This window comes from Cibotium barometz, chromosome 33 (assembly GCF_041138505.1).
Source record: "Cibotium barometz isolate CiBa-2024 chromosome 33, ASM4113850v1, whole genome shotgun sequence".
Taxonomy (NCBI): Eukaryota; Viridiplantae; Streptophyta; class Polypodiopsida; order Cyatheales; family Cibotiaceae; genus Cibotium; species Cibotium barometz.
The window spans coordinates 49,513,048-49,527,643 of record NC_141078.1 but is presented as its reverse complement, the minus strand read 5'-3'; the positions used below and the strand labels follow the sequence as shown (position 1 = coordinate 49,527,643).

Below are 14,596 nucleotides of genomic sequence, written 5' to 3'. Positions count from 1 at the left end.
GAAGATAAAGGAACGGACCCTGGCGTTGACACGATCCCACATCTGTGCCTGTGCCTCGCAGTCCTTTCTGGTTGACTGTAACTCCCCTTCCTCTGCTTCCAGCCGTGGAAGCCCGACAACGATGAAATCAGCAAGGTCATATGACTCCAGCACAGACTCCATCATAACCTTCCATATGCCGTAATTGTTCCCGTCCAACTGACGGTCCACCGAGAACGTGGGGAGTGTTGGGATCTTCACATGCTTCTCCGCCATCTCTAACAAATCTGCCATCGCGGGGATGTAACTAGAAAGGGTGGGTGGGTGGGAAAAAAAACTTACACCTGCAAGTGGCTGTCCAGCAACTCAGCCCGCCGTCCTCTTGCTTCTTCTCTTCTCGAACAATCCACCAATCAGCAACGCAACAGTCCCCCTCTTGCTCAGAAAACTCCCAAGATCTATCAAGAGCCTAGGGCTCTGATACCATGTCAAAATACGCAGCGGAGATGATAACCAAATCTGAGACCACAAGAGCAAGTAGAGTGCAGAAAATAGACAGCACAAGAGGAGAGAGAGATGCATGTAACTCTGCTCTATATACACAAGATCCCGAAGTGATACAAGATGATATGACAAGGGGCTGTGGGGGTCCATTATATATGGACCCCAGGCAGCAGTCGGCCTGCTCCAGAGGCAGCCAACAAGTACAATATCTCCATGACCTACCACATAGACCAGTCGGCCAGCAAACATCAGTCGGCCAGCTCTGGACTGCAGTCGAGTACAGTCGGCCAGAAGATGTGTGTGCCTGCCAGCTCAGGACTGCCCCCCCCAAGCCACAGAAAAATGGGAAAAATGGGAAAAAATACGGGGAGTGAGGAAAAATGAGAAAACACCTACAAAGGGCGGGCACACCCACAACAGAAGCCCTGGTGTCTGGTAAAGACAGGAGATGACTTCTAACAGAAGCAGCGGTTCACACACTGTAATTCCACCGGTTGGTGTGTAATGTTTGGTTGAACACAATGCCAATCAATACACTTAAATACACTAAGATTTAATGGACATCAAGCACAATACAAAATGTAATTTGCTGAATTGACAAGAGACGCACAATGAGCCGGAACAGCCAGCCCTCCATCAAATAATGTATATTTATCTTGGGAGAATTAAGTACTTAGCATTACAGGCATTTTCGACCACATTTCCATACCAATACATATGAAAACAATATTGCAATTAGGTTTTCAGCCAAAACACCAAAAATTAAAGTAAACAAATGGACCATTTTGCTGAATTTGAGCCATTGGGAGGAGAGAAGAAGTGTAGAAAATACAGCCATCTAACCCCGCTCACTTTTGAGAAGAAAGGAGAGAGAGGGAGAGAGGTGTCCACCCAGAAAACGTAAGTGCAAAGGGGTGTAAGGTGGAGCTTACTTTGGACAAAGGGATAAGGCTTGGGCACCTAGACATTGAGTTGTGACCGCCTCAGGACTTCAGTAAGTGTGTACATAGGGCTAGTCATAATTTATAAGTGAGTTTTGGTCGCACTTATAAATTAACACTAAGTCCTAAGAGATAAATTAAAGCAATTTGACGAATACTTACAACTTGTCCAAATGCAACATAACCATGTCAGTAGATAGTTTCACACGCACAATTCACAGGTGGGCGTCCCCTTACCCAGAGCTACACATTGGTCATGCAAGCATGAAAACAACATGCAAATTTAATTTGCAGGCAAACACATAAAGATACTATGCAATGCAACATTGGTATATCCCCATTCATGAGACTATACCCAAGGGATGTTTCCGGGCAATTACATGAGGTACCAGACCTAGCGGAAAACCAATCCTCCGAGCATTTCCGAGTATGTACACACAAGCACAAGCCCTCACGAAAAGCCCAGTCCAACAGATATTTCGAACATGTATACACAAGCACAAGTCCCAATGGAACATCCAATCCCAAACATGACATTTCGGGCATGAACACATCAAGTCCTAGCAAAAGATTATTTCCACAGTATCACATGACACGCGTCAATCCCATGCATAAGCATAAACCAACAGCCATGGACACCAGTCCAATGCATACACATCGTGAGAAAGCAAGGGTGGACCATTTGGGTGGCCAAATGGTGACATTCCCCCTGGCTTCTAAACAGTTATCCGTAACTGAAAAGCATCCAAACACGTCTAAAGCAAGTGGAGAGGCAATCTCTAAAGAACTCTTCATCTACCCATTTAACATCAATGGAACGATAGTTCTTGAACCTCACAAGGTAACACCTGACAAGTTTGCCTTCAATAAGCTTGCGTTCCTTGTGATATACAATCTATTCTAGTTGCAAAATCTCCTACTACTGGTGTATCCTCAATGACCATTTCACCGGGCTCCGGCCCTACATACTTGCAAAGGAGACTCACATGAAAAGCATTGTGTATATGCCAATGACTAGGTAATGCCAACCTGAAAGCCACTTCATTGATCTTCTTGATCACTCGAAAAGGCCCATAGTACTTGGTTGTGAGCTTAGGATATGCACCCTCTTTGCCATGCCTCTTCCTAAGTCTTGCTTTCTCAAATTTCAACAACTCCCAATCATTCTCTTTGACATCTAATTGCCTTCTATGCTTGTCGATAGCCCTTTGTTTGTCCTGTGACCTTGCAATGGTTGTCCGCACCTAAGCAAAGGCAATATCCAGGTCTCTTACATACTCATCAGCTACAAATATCTCATCCTTTGTCCGAAGGATGGGTGGAAAAACCACCTTACCATAAACAATCTCAAACGTGGCCTTTTCCATAGATGCATGCACTCTGTTGTTGTATGCAAATTTCACAAGCGGTAAGTATCTCTCCCACGAAGACTTTTAATCCACCACAAAACATTTCAAGAGGTTCAACATAGCTGAATTTGCAACCTCAATTTGCCCATCCATTTGAGGGTGATAAGCTAATGAGAAATCCAATTTGGTTCCCATGTTATCAAACAAGGCCCGCCAAAAGAGACTTGTAGTCCTCGAATCTCTATCCTCTACAATGAACTTCGGCATTCCATGATGTTTGAACACCTGTGCAAGATATATCTTAACCATATGCTCAGCTTTGATGGTCTTCTTGACTGGCAAGAAGTGAGCTTGTTTGCTAAACCTGTCCACAATTGTGCAAATAGCATCATTACCCTGTTGGGTCATAGTAAATCCATAATGAAATCCCTTGCAATACTTTTCCATGGCTGCATGGGAATTGGCAATGGTTGGAGTAACCTTGGTGATCAAATTTCACCCTTTGACAAGTGATACATGCACGTATGTCCTTCCGCATACATGGGAAAAAGAAATACAGCTCAATCATGTGCATAGTAGACATTATGCCTCTATGAGCAGCATATGGAGGAGCATGGCACTCATCCAAAACCTTTTATCTCATGTTAGACACCACACATAGATAACCCTCTTTGATTACAAAGGAAGCATGTGCATGACCAGCCATCAAAGAGGGTTATCTTTCATAAGATAACCCTCTTTGATTACAAAGGAGGCATGTGCATGACCAGCCATCAAATCAAGCAAATTGTGACAAAAGCAGTATCTGTATGATACAAATCATGCATGGCAGATAAGTCTCCATGAGAGACAACCGAGATAGCTACTACATACGGCTTTCGTGACAATGCATCTGCCACTACATTCTTCTTTTCTAGGGTGTGCAAGTTCTGAAAATGAAACATAGAGAGAAAGTTAGTCATCCTCATATGCTTCCTAACAATTTAGTTTGGGTAAGAAAATACCTCAAATTCTGGTAATCTGTCTTCACAGTGAGATCAGCTCCAAGAAGGTAATGTTTCCATATGATTAGTACATGAATTACAACCAAGAGCTCTTTCTCATAAATGCCAAGAAAGAGATTCGTATCATGTAATCTATGGCTCTCATAAGCCAAAGCATGTCCCTCTTGATATAGGACAGCTCTTATGCAATTTCCAGATACATCACATTACACGCTGAATGGCTTTTGCAAATTTGGAATGATTAACTCTAGACCATGTATAGTTGCATCTTTCAATATGAGGAATGCACCTCTCTCAACATCAATCCATTTAAATATAGCCTAATCCATGCAAAGTGTCGAATGAGCCTGCGGTAGTAAGAGCATAACCCAGTAAAACTACGGATCTCATGTACCAATCTCAATTCAGGCCAATTCCGAATTACGTCAATCTTTACAGGAACCATTCGCACTGTCTTTGGACATAATATGCCCAAGATAGTGTATCTCTAACAAGAAGAACTCACTCTTCTTTGCATACAGAAAGAGTTTATGCTTACGGAGTTCTTCAAAAACAATGGCCAAATGAGCTCTATGCTCTTCTTCGGTCTTTGAGAAGACTAGGATGTCATCAAAAAAGATATCCGTACATTTCCTATACCTATGAAAAATGTAATCTATCATTTTATTGAATGTAGCCAGAGCATTCAAAGACCAAAAGGCATGACAAGATACTCATAAAGCCCAAATGTTATCTTGAAAACAGTCTTATGTACATCGTTGGGCACCACATGCACTTGATAGTACCGACTCTTGAGATCAATTCGGCTAAAACATGCCAATCCATCCAATTTGTCGGATATAAACCGATTCTTGATGGTGAACTGTGAGCTTGTTCAAAGCTCTGTAATCCACACACATACGAAAAGATCCATCCTTCTTTGGAACGAAGAGGACGGATGAACAACATAGCGAAGAGCTTGGCTGAACCAAACCCTTCTCAAGAAGCTCATTTACCTGTATCATGATCTCCTCTCTTGGAGATGCGCTCACACAATAGGCTGGCCTATTAGGCAGTGAGCTACCCGGCACAAGACCAACGCGATGATCTTCCGGACGTCCGGGTGGCAATGCATTTGGTAATTCATCAACAACAAAACAATCATTGTACTCTTGCAAAAATTTCAGCCTATCATTACTAAATGGATATGAACTACAATCATAACAAATCCAAAACGACCTAAGGGTCACTCACCAAACCTACTCCCTGTGGGGGTAATAAACCAACTACCCATAAGTCTTCCCATTACCCGTCTCAATCCAATGGAGCCAAACCTAAGAGGGCTCAACCTCAATTGACTTCAGATCAGAAGGTTAGTAAGGCAATAACAAAGGGGAAATTAACCCAAATGTGGCATCATACTGGAACAACAACCAATGTTTCTTTTGCCATACACTTAGGCATATATACTTAGACACTCCAAGCATGCAAGGTCCTAAGAAGTAGGCTGCTCCAACGAATAGGCCTGCACCTTTAATCTCTGCAGTTTAGTCACTAACAAGAACACAATGTCAAATTCAAACTAGGAGGGGCTAGGTAGAGTTTGTGTCTAACCTAGAGCATCACGGAGCTGGTTGGCAATAGCCCTACGTGCCCCAATACGTCTTTTATATTAATTGCAACTTCATATCCTCTCATAGGAAATTGCAGCACAACTCCCTCATCGCTGCCATTCCCATCATATGTCACTGTGAATAGTTCTCCCAAATCAGTGAGCTTGAGCACAAAGTGCAGATTCATCCAAGACGACACCATGTCTTCCTTGTTCATCACCCTTAAGAGTCTCAGTTTCTCTAGTTTGGTGCTCCACAAACTTGCAATAAAACACCATCGAACTCAAGAAGCTCATGGACAGCTTTTTGCAAAATGACCTCCGCCTTTGCTGAATCCATGGACATACCATCAGCGCTATGCCCTGTAAGTTGACCTTCAAGACAGATAAGCTTGAGTAAGTGGTCCTTTGGCAACTCAGCTCAAAAATCTTCAATGAACAACTAGCCATGGTCCATACTTCTACTAAGTCTTCCAGCAGCTCCAAAATTAAGATTCGAACATAGACAAGTTGTGGTAGCAACTTCCTGCACCAACCTCTTCACCCAACATGCTATAGGCCCATCGTGAAAAGGTAAAACACACCAAATTCCATATGGATTCATATGATCGAAGACAACCCCTTGTTGTGTGTACGATATTGGCGTACTAAACGATCACAGAGAGATTTTTTAAATGTAAAAAGCAAAGTAAACATTGGAAATGGAATCAAACCTGAAAGACAACGCGCAAGGAGCCTAGTTCAGGTTCCTTAGAAGTTGCACTGGTATGAGCGCACAGAGAAACCATGGCAACTGCAAAAATGAGAGCGCACGGGTAAAAAGTCCCCATTGCTGGATCTAAGCTTCCTCTGCCTGACAACTATACGTTCACCTAAGTATGGGAGGCTTATATTGCATAAATATATAACAAAATATATTAATAACATATAAGAATGATATGCTTTCATTAATAACATATAAGAATCATGTGCTACATTTTTGGCTCTCCCAATAATTAATTATACAGGAAGATCCCATTAAGTCTAAGGTTTGTGTGACAAAATATATTACATATTTTCAATGCCAAGATTTTGGTTGCAATTTCTGGTATATATTTCGAAGGTCTCAATCTTCAACTATGCCAAATGCACATGTCTAACCCCTCTCTCCCTTTGTCAAAAGCTCTCACATCTTTTCTCTATGTGCATCACAGTCGAGACGAGAGGAGGGTTTGAGGAAGGGGAGCTAAGGAAGCTCTTGGAGAAGAAGACGAGACGTGTTAGCATGAGAGAGCCAGAGAGCGACAAATGTGTGTGTGTGTGCGCGCGTGTGTGCAGGGAGGCAAAGTCTTCTCTCTCGCTCTTACTCAGATAAGAAGAGGTGTAGACCTCTCTTCTTTTACAGAAATGGGCACATGGAAAAAAACCTTAGCTTGCTCTCTCTCTCTCTCTCTCTCTGTGCAGGAGATGACGTATGTGTCACTCACTTGCATGGGGCAATGCCTACACTTGAAGACATAAAACAAAGATAGATGGCTAAGTTTTTTCTATCTTCTTCTCTTCTCTACAACCATAAACTAAAGACATAAGAGTACGTACTATAAGGGAAAGTACTTTTCTACTATAACATTCATTGGTCGATCCATAGTGTGGACCTGATTATATGAGCTGGTGCTATAACTATGCCATACTCTAGTAATCCAAATGTATATGTTGGTAACGCAGTGTGTCATCCGCTCGCGGTAGTACAGAAGCTATCACTCAGGCGGGTCATTAATGTTCCCCCGCTCGTTGAGCTCGATGTCTTAACACTTTCCCTTAAGCTCAACTCCACACACTATATTCTAAGTCAACTACTAAACTTGCGGAGCTTGTTTGTACCTAATGCCTTTATGAAGATGTTTGCTTGATCCTCTATGCTAACATATACCAGATCTACATCTCCCGCGCTAGAATCTTCTCTCTTATAAAGTGATAATGCACATTCTTAGCATGATATACTAGGTTATTGGCCACTTATGTTGTCAAAATAAATGACGATAGCCCTATCCATGGGCTCACCCATATCACCAAGTAGCTTTTGAAACCAAGTTACTATTGAAATATACGAAATCCAAGTATTAAGAGTGTGGTGGATTTGACTTTTATTTAGCCTAAGGTAGAAAGGAGTGTCTAGCATTGTGACACATGGCTGACATGCAAGAGCCTCATGTTTGTATATAGGTGTGTTATTTATTGTTGTATGGTGTGAGAGAGCTCACCACTTGGGTGAGAGTTATCTAGTTTATTTGGGTGCCACACATTGTGTCTACTCTCTCTCTCTCTTTTCCTCCTCACTCTATTGTTTGATTTATGAGTTTATTTCATGTGTGTGTGCAAGAGCTTGTGTGCTCTAGTTTCCCCTCATCTCATAATTTTAGCATGGTATCAGAGCCACTTTCCTTGTGGTTGTGAGGTTATGGGGTTTCTTTTTGTGATGAGTAGAAGAGTCTAATGGCTACTAGACTTCCCATGCTACAAGGAGTGTAGCATCTTCAACAGTGTGGCAATTTTACTTGGAAGAGGAGATTTAACAAAAGCTGCTTCAACAAAATTTAGTAAGAGATTCATTTCTTGCAATTGTATTTATTTGTATAAGGCAGCTAAAATGTGTGTATGTTGCCCAAAGCATTTGGGCACATGGAAAAGATTGCTTTGGTGAAGAAAAGCACTAATTTTTTGGTTAGATGCTCAAGAGATTAAGTGGGTTATTTTGGATGCTTTTATGCGAGAAAAGCAAGCCATGTTATTGCACAAAGGGGTGTGCAAATCAGAAAGCTCGTGACAAAGGGCTTTGCAAGCTAGAGGCAAATCAACATTACAGAGAAGCTATAGAAAAAGGTGGCTCCATATGGTGATGACAATGTCACCATTGCAGAAGGAGAAAAAGAGCACAGCCTGAAGAAAGCCGCATATGGTATTGGAGGTTGCCATGGGAGGTGTGGTAGGCAATGCAAGCAACAAAGGACTCTTGGCAAAGGAGGACTCTTAGCTATGAGAGATTGCAACAGCAGAGGCTCGCTTGAAACTGTAAAGGGATCAGCTTGAATACAAGTGAAAGAGGAGAAATAAAGCAGCATAGCTAGTGGTTGGCTACTTCAAACGGGCGGCTACAACACGAAAACACAGAGAAGACCGATAGAGACTCGACTACAGAGCAGAGAATTCAACGGACTGAACAATGTAGTGTTAATAGCTCACGAGATGGAGAATGGGGGTGGATGTCTAGATGACACACCTTGCAAAATGGAAAACTACTGGCCGAATAAAGTACTAGAGAATCTCATATTAGCCACCTTCGGGGAAAACATCCACATAGAGCAAGTGGGGCTTCCGAGTTGGGAGACATTGTGTGTCATTGTGTAGATGGAGAGCTGCATGAAGAGGCAGTGAGTCGTAACAGTGTTGGGCTTCAATTTTGCTCAGGAATGGCGTGAGCGTGACATTGGGCCCAGGGAGAGGTGATAGTCATAGCTGATTGCATAGATGGCAACTCAGCAAAAGCAACCACGTCTACTTTTGAAGATAACGTTAAGGTGTATTTGAGAGGGCAATCACTTGTGTGGTGTGAAGAAACCTGAGCATAAGCCCCTTTTCACATAGACGCTCCAAATCTTTCGTTTAAAAAAACTTATAATTGTACCCATACACATATAGATACAAATTCACATGGATTTGTTTAAGCACGACATGTTTGATCATGATGTGTTAGATGTTTTTGATACTTATGATACACAAAAGCAATGAGGTGATGTTGCAGGCATCAAGGATGAATATGCATGTGTACGATGATGGTCATTTATGACGACTCGTTTTGGCTTGATGATGATGATTGCATTGGGAGATGATGCACATAGATATGATTGCATTGATGATAATGCATTTGCATGGGATGATGCACCCAAGTTGACAAAAGAACAAATTTTGGAAATTTGCCTAAAGCCACTTAAGGAATTCAAAGCAATGGGCGTGAAAATCAATTGGCAGATCACTAAGGATGGTGAGATAAAAAATCATTGAGGGCTATTTGGTATGATGAAGTCAACACATATGTGATGCATGATGATACATGTGACAGTATGGTTTGCAGTGATATTTGTTTTGATGCTTTGGATAAGTAAGAGAGTATGATGCATGATGTATATAGGAATGATGAGGCATGTGATGTTAAGACTGAATGCATGGATAGCATTCACATGTTAGAGCATGATCTTGTAAAGTAAGCTCATTGATTGGATCGAGTACATGCATGTGCACTCAAGAGGTTCTAGGTTTGGAAACCTGGATGAGTACATCAATTCATGGTGTCGGCATGTACATCGAGCTTGGACGAAGACCCATGAGGGGGGGAATACCCTCAATGGTGATATTCGTGACATCACCATCTACATTGACATTGATTACATCCTACCCACACATGATTGATGTATCCTTGTACTTTAACTTGATGCTCTGTAAAAGAGCGAATCACATATATCACATCATTTCCACATTATGTGAGTTTGAGAAATCGAGCATAGGTTAAGGGGGGGACCTAGCAAGAATAAGGAATACTTGTATTTCAGGGGGGAGGTGTTGAAATATAGGAAATCCAAGTATTAGAAGTGTGGTGGATTTGATTTTTATTTACCCTAAGGTAGAGAGGAGTGTCTAGCATTGTGACACATAGCAGGACATATGGCTGACATGCAAGAGCCTCATGTTTGTATATAGGTGTGCTATCTATTGTTGTATGGTGTGAGAGAGCTCACCACTTGGGTGAGAGTTATCTAGTTTGTTTGGGTGCCACACATTGTGTCTACTCTCTCTCCCTCTCTCTCTCTCCCTTATCACTCCATTGTTTGATTTATGAGTTTATTTCATGTGTATGTGCAAGAGCTTGTGTGCTCTAGTTTCCCCTCATTTCATAATTTTAAGAGTTACCTCACAAGCTGCCATAGCAGCACCTTTGTACTCTGGTTCTATACTCGACAAGGCAACTGTCAGTTATTTCTCATTGCTCCAACTCACAGCAGCAGCACTAACATAAAAGCCATTTGTAGCTCTCTTATCTTTGCAACACTACTTGCTTAATCAACATCTGTGTACCCATGTAGTTGTATCTCTATGCTAGCCTTATATACCTCCATAATCAATTATGGACTTTATGTACCTAAGAATTTGTTTAGCCACATCCAAGTGTGGCTTCCTAAGGGCCTGCATAAATTGACTCATAAGTCCAACAAGATAACTCAAATCTGGCCTAGTAATGGTCATATAGATCGAGCTACCCACTATGTGCATGTACATAGTGGGGTGCTCTAAAAGCTCACCTATATCCATGGAAGCTTTGTGTTTTGCTCCAATGGCATTAAAATAAGCTTATAGCCTATTATCATACTATACTTGGATAATATGTCCATGGCATATTGCCTTTATAACATGAGGTGATCTCACTGCCTCTATAGCGAAAAAATATCGTAGCTCATCCAAATCATTTATCTCCAACTTCTGCTTTAAAAGCATCCTGATGTCCTACATATTAGCATCACTATCATGAGTGATTATCAAGTTATCCACATAAATGACTAATAGCATGATCCCTTTATTTCTCTTTTTTACGTAAAGTGAAAAATCTACATTGGATATTAAAATCCAATGGTAACAAGATACTCCCCCGATATTTTTGGTTACTCGTATCACACGAGTGGTAGGTTTATAACATCTATAACCTTTTTGCTCCTCCAAAGCATAACCAATGAAATGCATTTCTCTACCTTTGAATCCAACTTTGTTTTCACTTTATCGGGAACATGTACATATGCAATATATCCAAACACTTTAAAGCGAGACACATCTGGTTTTACGCCTATAAACTTCTGTTTAGGCATCATGCAATGAATAGCTATAGTGAGGATCATGTTCATAGCAGTTACTACTACTTCAATAGCCCAAAAATAATCTGGTATATTCTTTTCAAACGTGAAAACGTGCCTATTTTGTAATGTGACTACTTTTCCTTTCTTCAACACCATTCAGTTGTAGAGTATACCTGCATGCAAACTTTTGATTCCCTGCTTTCTCAAGAAATCAATGAACTCATTGGAAAAATACTCTTCCCACTATTTGATCTTGGGTATTTTATTTGCACACCTTTTTCCTTCTTAACTAAGGCTTTAAATCTCTAAAAGTGATTAGACACCTCATTTTCTCCTTTATGAAATAAACTCATACTTTCCTAGTGTGATCATCAAATGAATGTAACATAATACTTGTAACCTACAATTGTTAAATTTATTAGAAAAATACTATCCCCTGTCATCTAATCTCAGGCATTTTGTTTGCATACCTTTTTCCCTCGACCAAGGCTTTAAATCTATGAAAGTGCGCAAACACCTCACGTTTCTCCTCCATGATATAAACCCACACTTTCCTAATGTGATCATCCATGAATGTAACATAATACCTGCAATACATCCAAACACTTTAAAGCGAGAGACATCTAGTTATTAATGCTTGTAAACTTCTATTCAGTCGTTGTCATGCCATGAAAAGTTGCACTAGGAGTCATGTTTTCATTATGAAAAAAATAATTGCTACTACTTCAGTAGCCCAAAAATAATTTGGCATATTCTTTTTAGACATCAAGACACATGACACTTCTACAATGTGCCTATTTTTCCTTTCTGTAACACCATTCTGTTTGTAGAGTATACCTACAATTAACACCATTCTGTTTGTAGACCTACATGTAACACCATTCTATTTGTAGAGTATACCTTCATGTAACACCATTCTGTTTGGAGAGTGTACCTACATGTAAACTCTTGATTCCCTACTTTCTCAAGAAATCATTGAATTCATTGAAAAAATAATTTTCCCCCACCATCTAATCTTAGGCATTTTATTTACATATCTTTTTCCTTCTTGACTAAGGATTTAAATCTCTAAAAGTGAGCAAACTCCCCTTTATAAAATAAAACCACAATTTCCTAGTGTGATTATCAATGAATGTAATATAATACCTGTTACCATATTATAGTAGTGATGTGTGTGAACACACTTAGGACCGCCGGGGCACTTTTTCCCTCACTAGGAGGTTTTTTCCCCCGTGCATTGTATATACGCCCATTATCTTTTAGGGTTGGTTATCTTTCATTTTTGGCACTCATAATACACTACAGTGTTGTGCTCAAGCTTCCTCATCTTCTTGAAGTTGTGTGTGCATTCCTGCAACCCTAATTCCAACAATTGGTATCAGAGCAGGCTTCCTCCTCCCGGGCAGCATCACCGGCACCTGCCGCTTCATCTCCTCCGATTGCAACGAGGTTTCACGAGCGTCTGCAGGTTAGTATATGCCGTGGGAAAGCCCGTAGGGCTTGTTCGTTTCAGAATTTTGATCTGAAGTCATTTCGCCCTCCGTTTTTGCATTCCAAGTACTGCGCAGGCAAAATCGTCCTACTGTGCAGATTTTCTGTCAAGATTAAAATCTGCAGGACAGGTGCCCATTCGTCTGTTTTGGGCTGTGCTATATAGCACAGGTCGATTTTATACAGGTTTACCTCTTACAGACAGCATTTACATCTAGTAGTACAGTCATTGGCCATGGCTGACAACAATGATGTATTCCGCATGTTGGCTGCTGAGGATAAGTTGGATGGCACCAACTATCCATTGTGGGCATATATGATGCGACATGTATTGGTAGCAAAGGGGTTATGGAACATTGTGCAGGGTATTGATGCACGTCCTATTGTGGCTGGGAATGCTGCAAACACATCAGAAACAGGTACTGTTGATGATGGTGCAGGCACAAGTGCTGTAGCAGCTGTTCGAGAACCACCACTTTCAGTAGAGCAGATTCGTTGGGATGGTAGAGATGCGCAGGCTCATGCCTTGATTGCACTGTCTGTCAAACGTACCATTATCCCACATATTCGCTCCTGCAGGACTTCTAAGGATGCTTGGGATGTACTTGCCACATTGTATCAGGCAAGAAATGAGGCTCGTGTTGCTTACCTCCGAAAACAGTTGGAGAGTGAGCATATGAACGAAGGTGATTCTATGGATAGCTTTTTGACAAAGATCAAGGATTTCAAAGAGCAGCTCATTTCTGCAGATGAAATCCTGTCAGACAGTTCACTTGTGCAGACTGTTTTGAATGGTCTACCAGATTCTTATCAGGGTTTTGCTTCCACTCTTCGCTTGATGATGAAAGGCAATCCCAATGCCTTATCATTTGAGGAGTTAGTTTCTGTTTTGCTGCAAGAAGACCAGTCAAGGCAAAACAGGAATATTATGCGTGTCGCAGATCAAGCTTTCGTTGCTAGTCAGAGAAGCGGGAAAGGTAAAGCTGGCTTTTCTTCTAGTAAGCAGAAATCTGCAAATGCTGCGCAACCAAAAAAGGAAGACAAAGATGAGAAGAAGGGTGACAAACAGAAGACATTTTGCAAGTACTGTAAGGGAAATGATCATGTCATCAAAGCGTGTCCTAAGCTGGCTGCGAAAGAGGCTAAGAAGAAAGAGGCTGGTATGGCTGTTGCAGATGCCTCTCCTTCTAACAATGAATCTGCTAATGTTGTTCAAGATACAGAATGGGCATTCAATGCGCAGTGCAGTTATGACCCATCTTTGCATGACACATGTATGTCTGCAGTAGATTCAGATGTATGGTACTTTGACAGTGGTGCCACTAAGCATATCACCTCGCAGCGCAGTTTATTCACTTTCCTTGAGTCTGCTCCCACAGGGAATACTGTCACTTGTGCCAATAACTCCTCTTATCCCGTTAAAGGAGTTGGACAGATTGTGCTGAATGTTGCAAATTGCAACACCTTTACACTTTTTGATGCATTGTATGTGCCAGGGATCAAAAAGAATCTGCTGTCAGTCTCCGCATTTGCCAAAACAGGTTTGGTTGTAAAATTTGTGGATGACAGATGTACTGTTCATGATCTCTCTTGTGGTGACATCATTGTAGCATCTGGTTCACTATGTCGAGGGCTGTATAAGCTCAATATGGATGGCAAATGTGTAGAGGATTCAGCATGTGCTATTATGGATACGCAGGCTATTTCAAATGCAAAACTGTGGCATGCACGTTTTGGTCATCTGAATTTTGCAAGTTTGCTGCGCCTGCAGAAATCTGAAATGGTGTCTTCTTTGCCTAAGCTTGAGGCACCTGTCAAGCATGTTTGTGAGGGCTGCATATTGGGTAAAATGCAGCGTGCT

At 41.3% G+C, this 14,596-nt stretch overlaps 1 protein-coding gene across 1 annotated transcript in view; it reads right to left on the bottom strand.

Annotated features, from left to right (window-relative positions):
* LOC147619679 (Cyclophilin-like peptidyl-prolyl cis-trans isomerase family protein) overlaps nt 1-6,264 on the bottom strand; it is a 36,951-nt gene extending 30,687 nt beyond the window's left edge. The window contains exon 1 of the mRNA XM_086773371.1: nt 6,082-6,264. Within this exon, the coding sequence (XP_086629497.1) occupies nt 6,082-6,198 (117 nt within the window). The 5' untranslated portion in view covers nt 6,199-6,264. The remainder of the gene's footprint in view (nt 1-6,081) is intronic.
* Between the last annotated feature and the right edge of the window lie 8,332 nt (nt 6,265-14,596).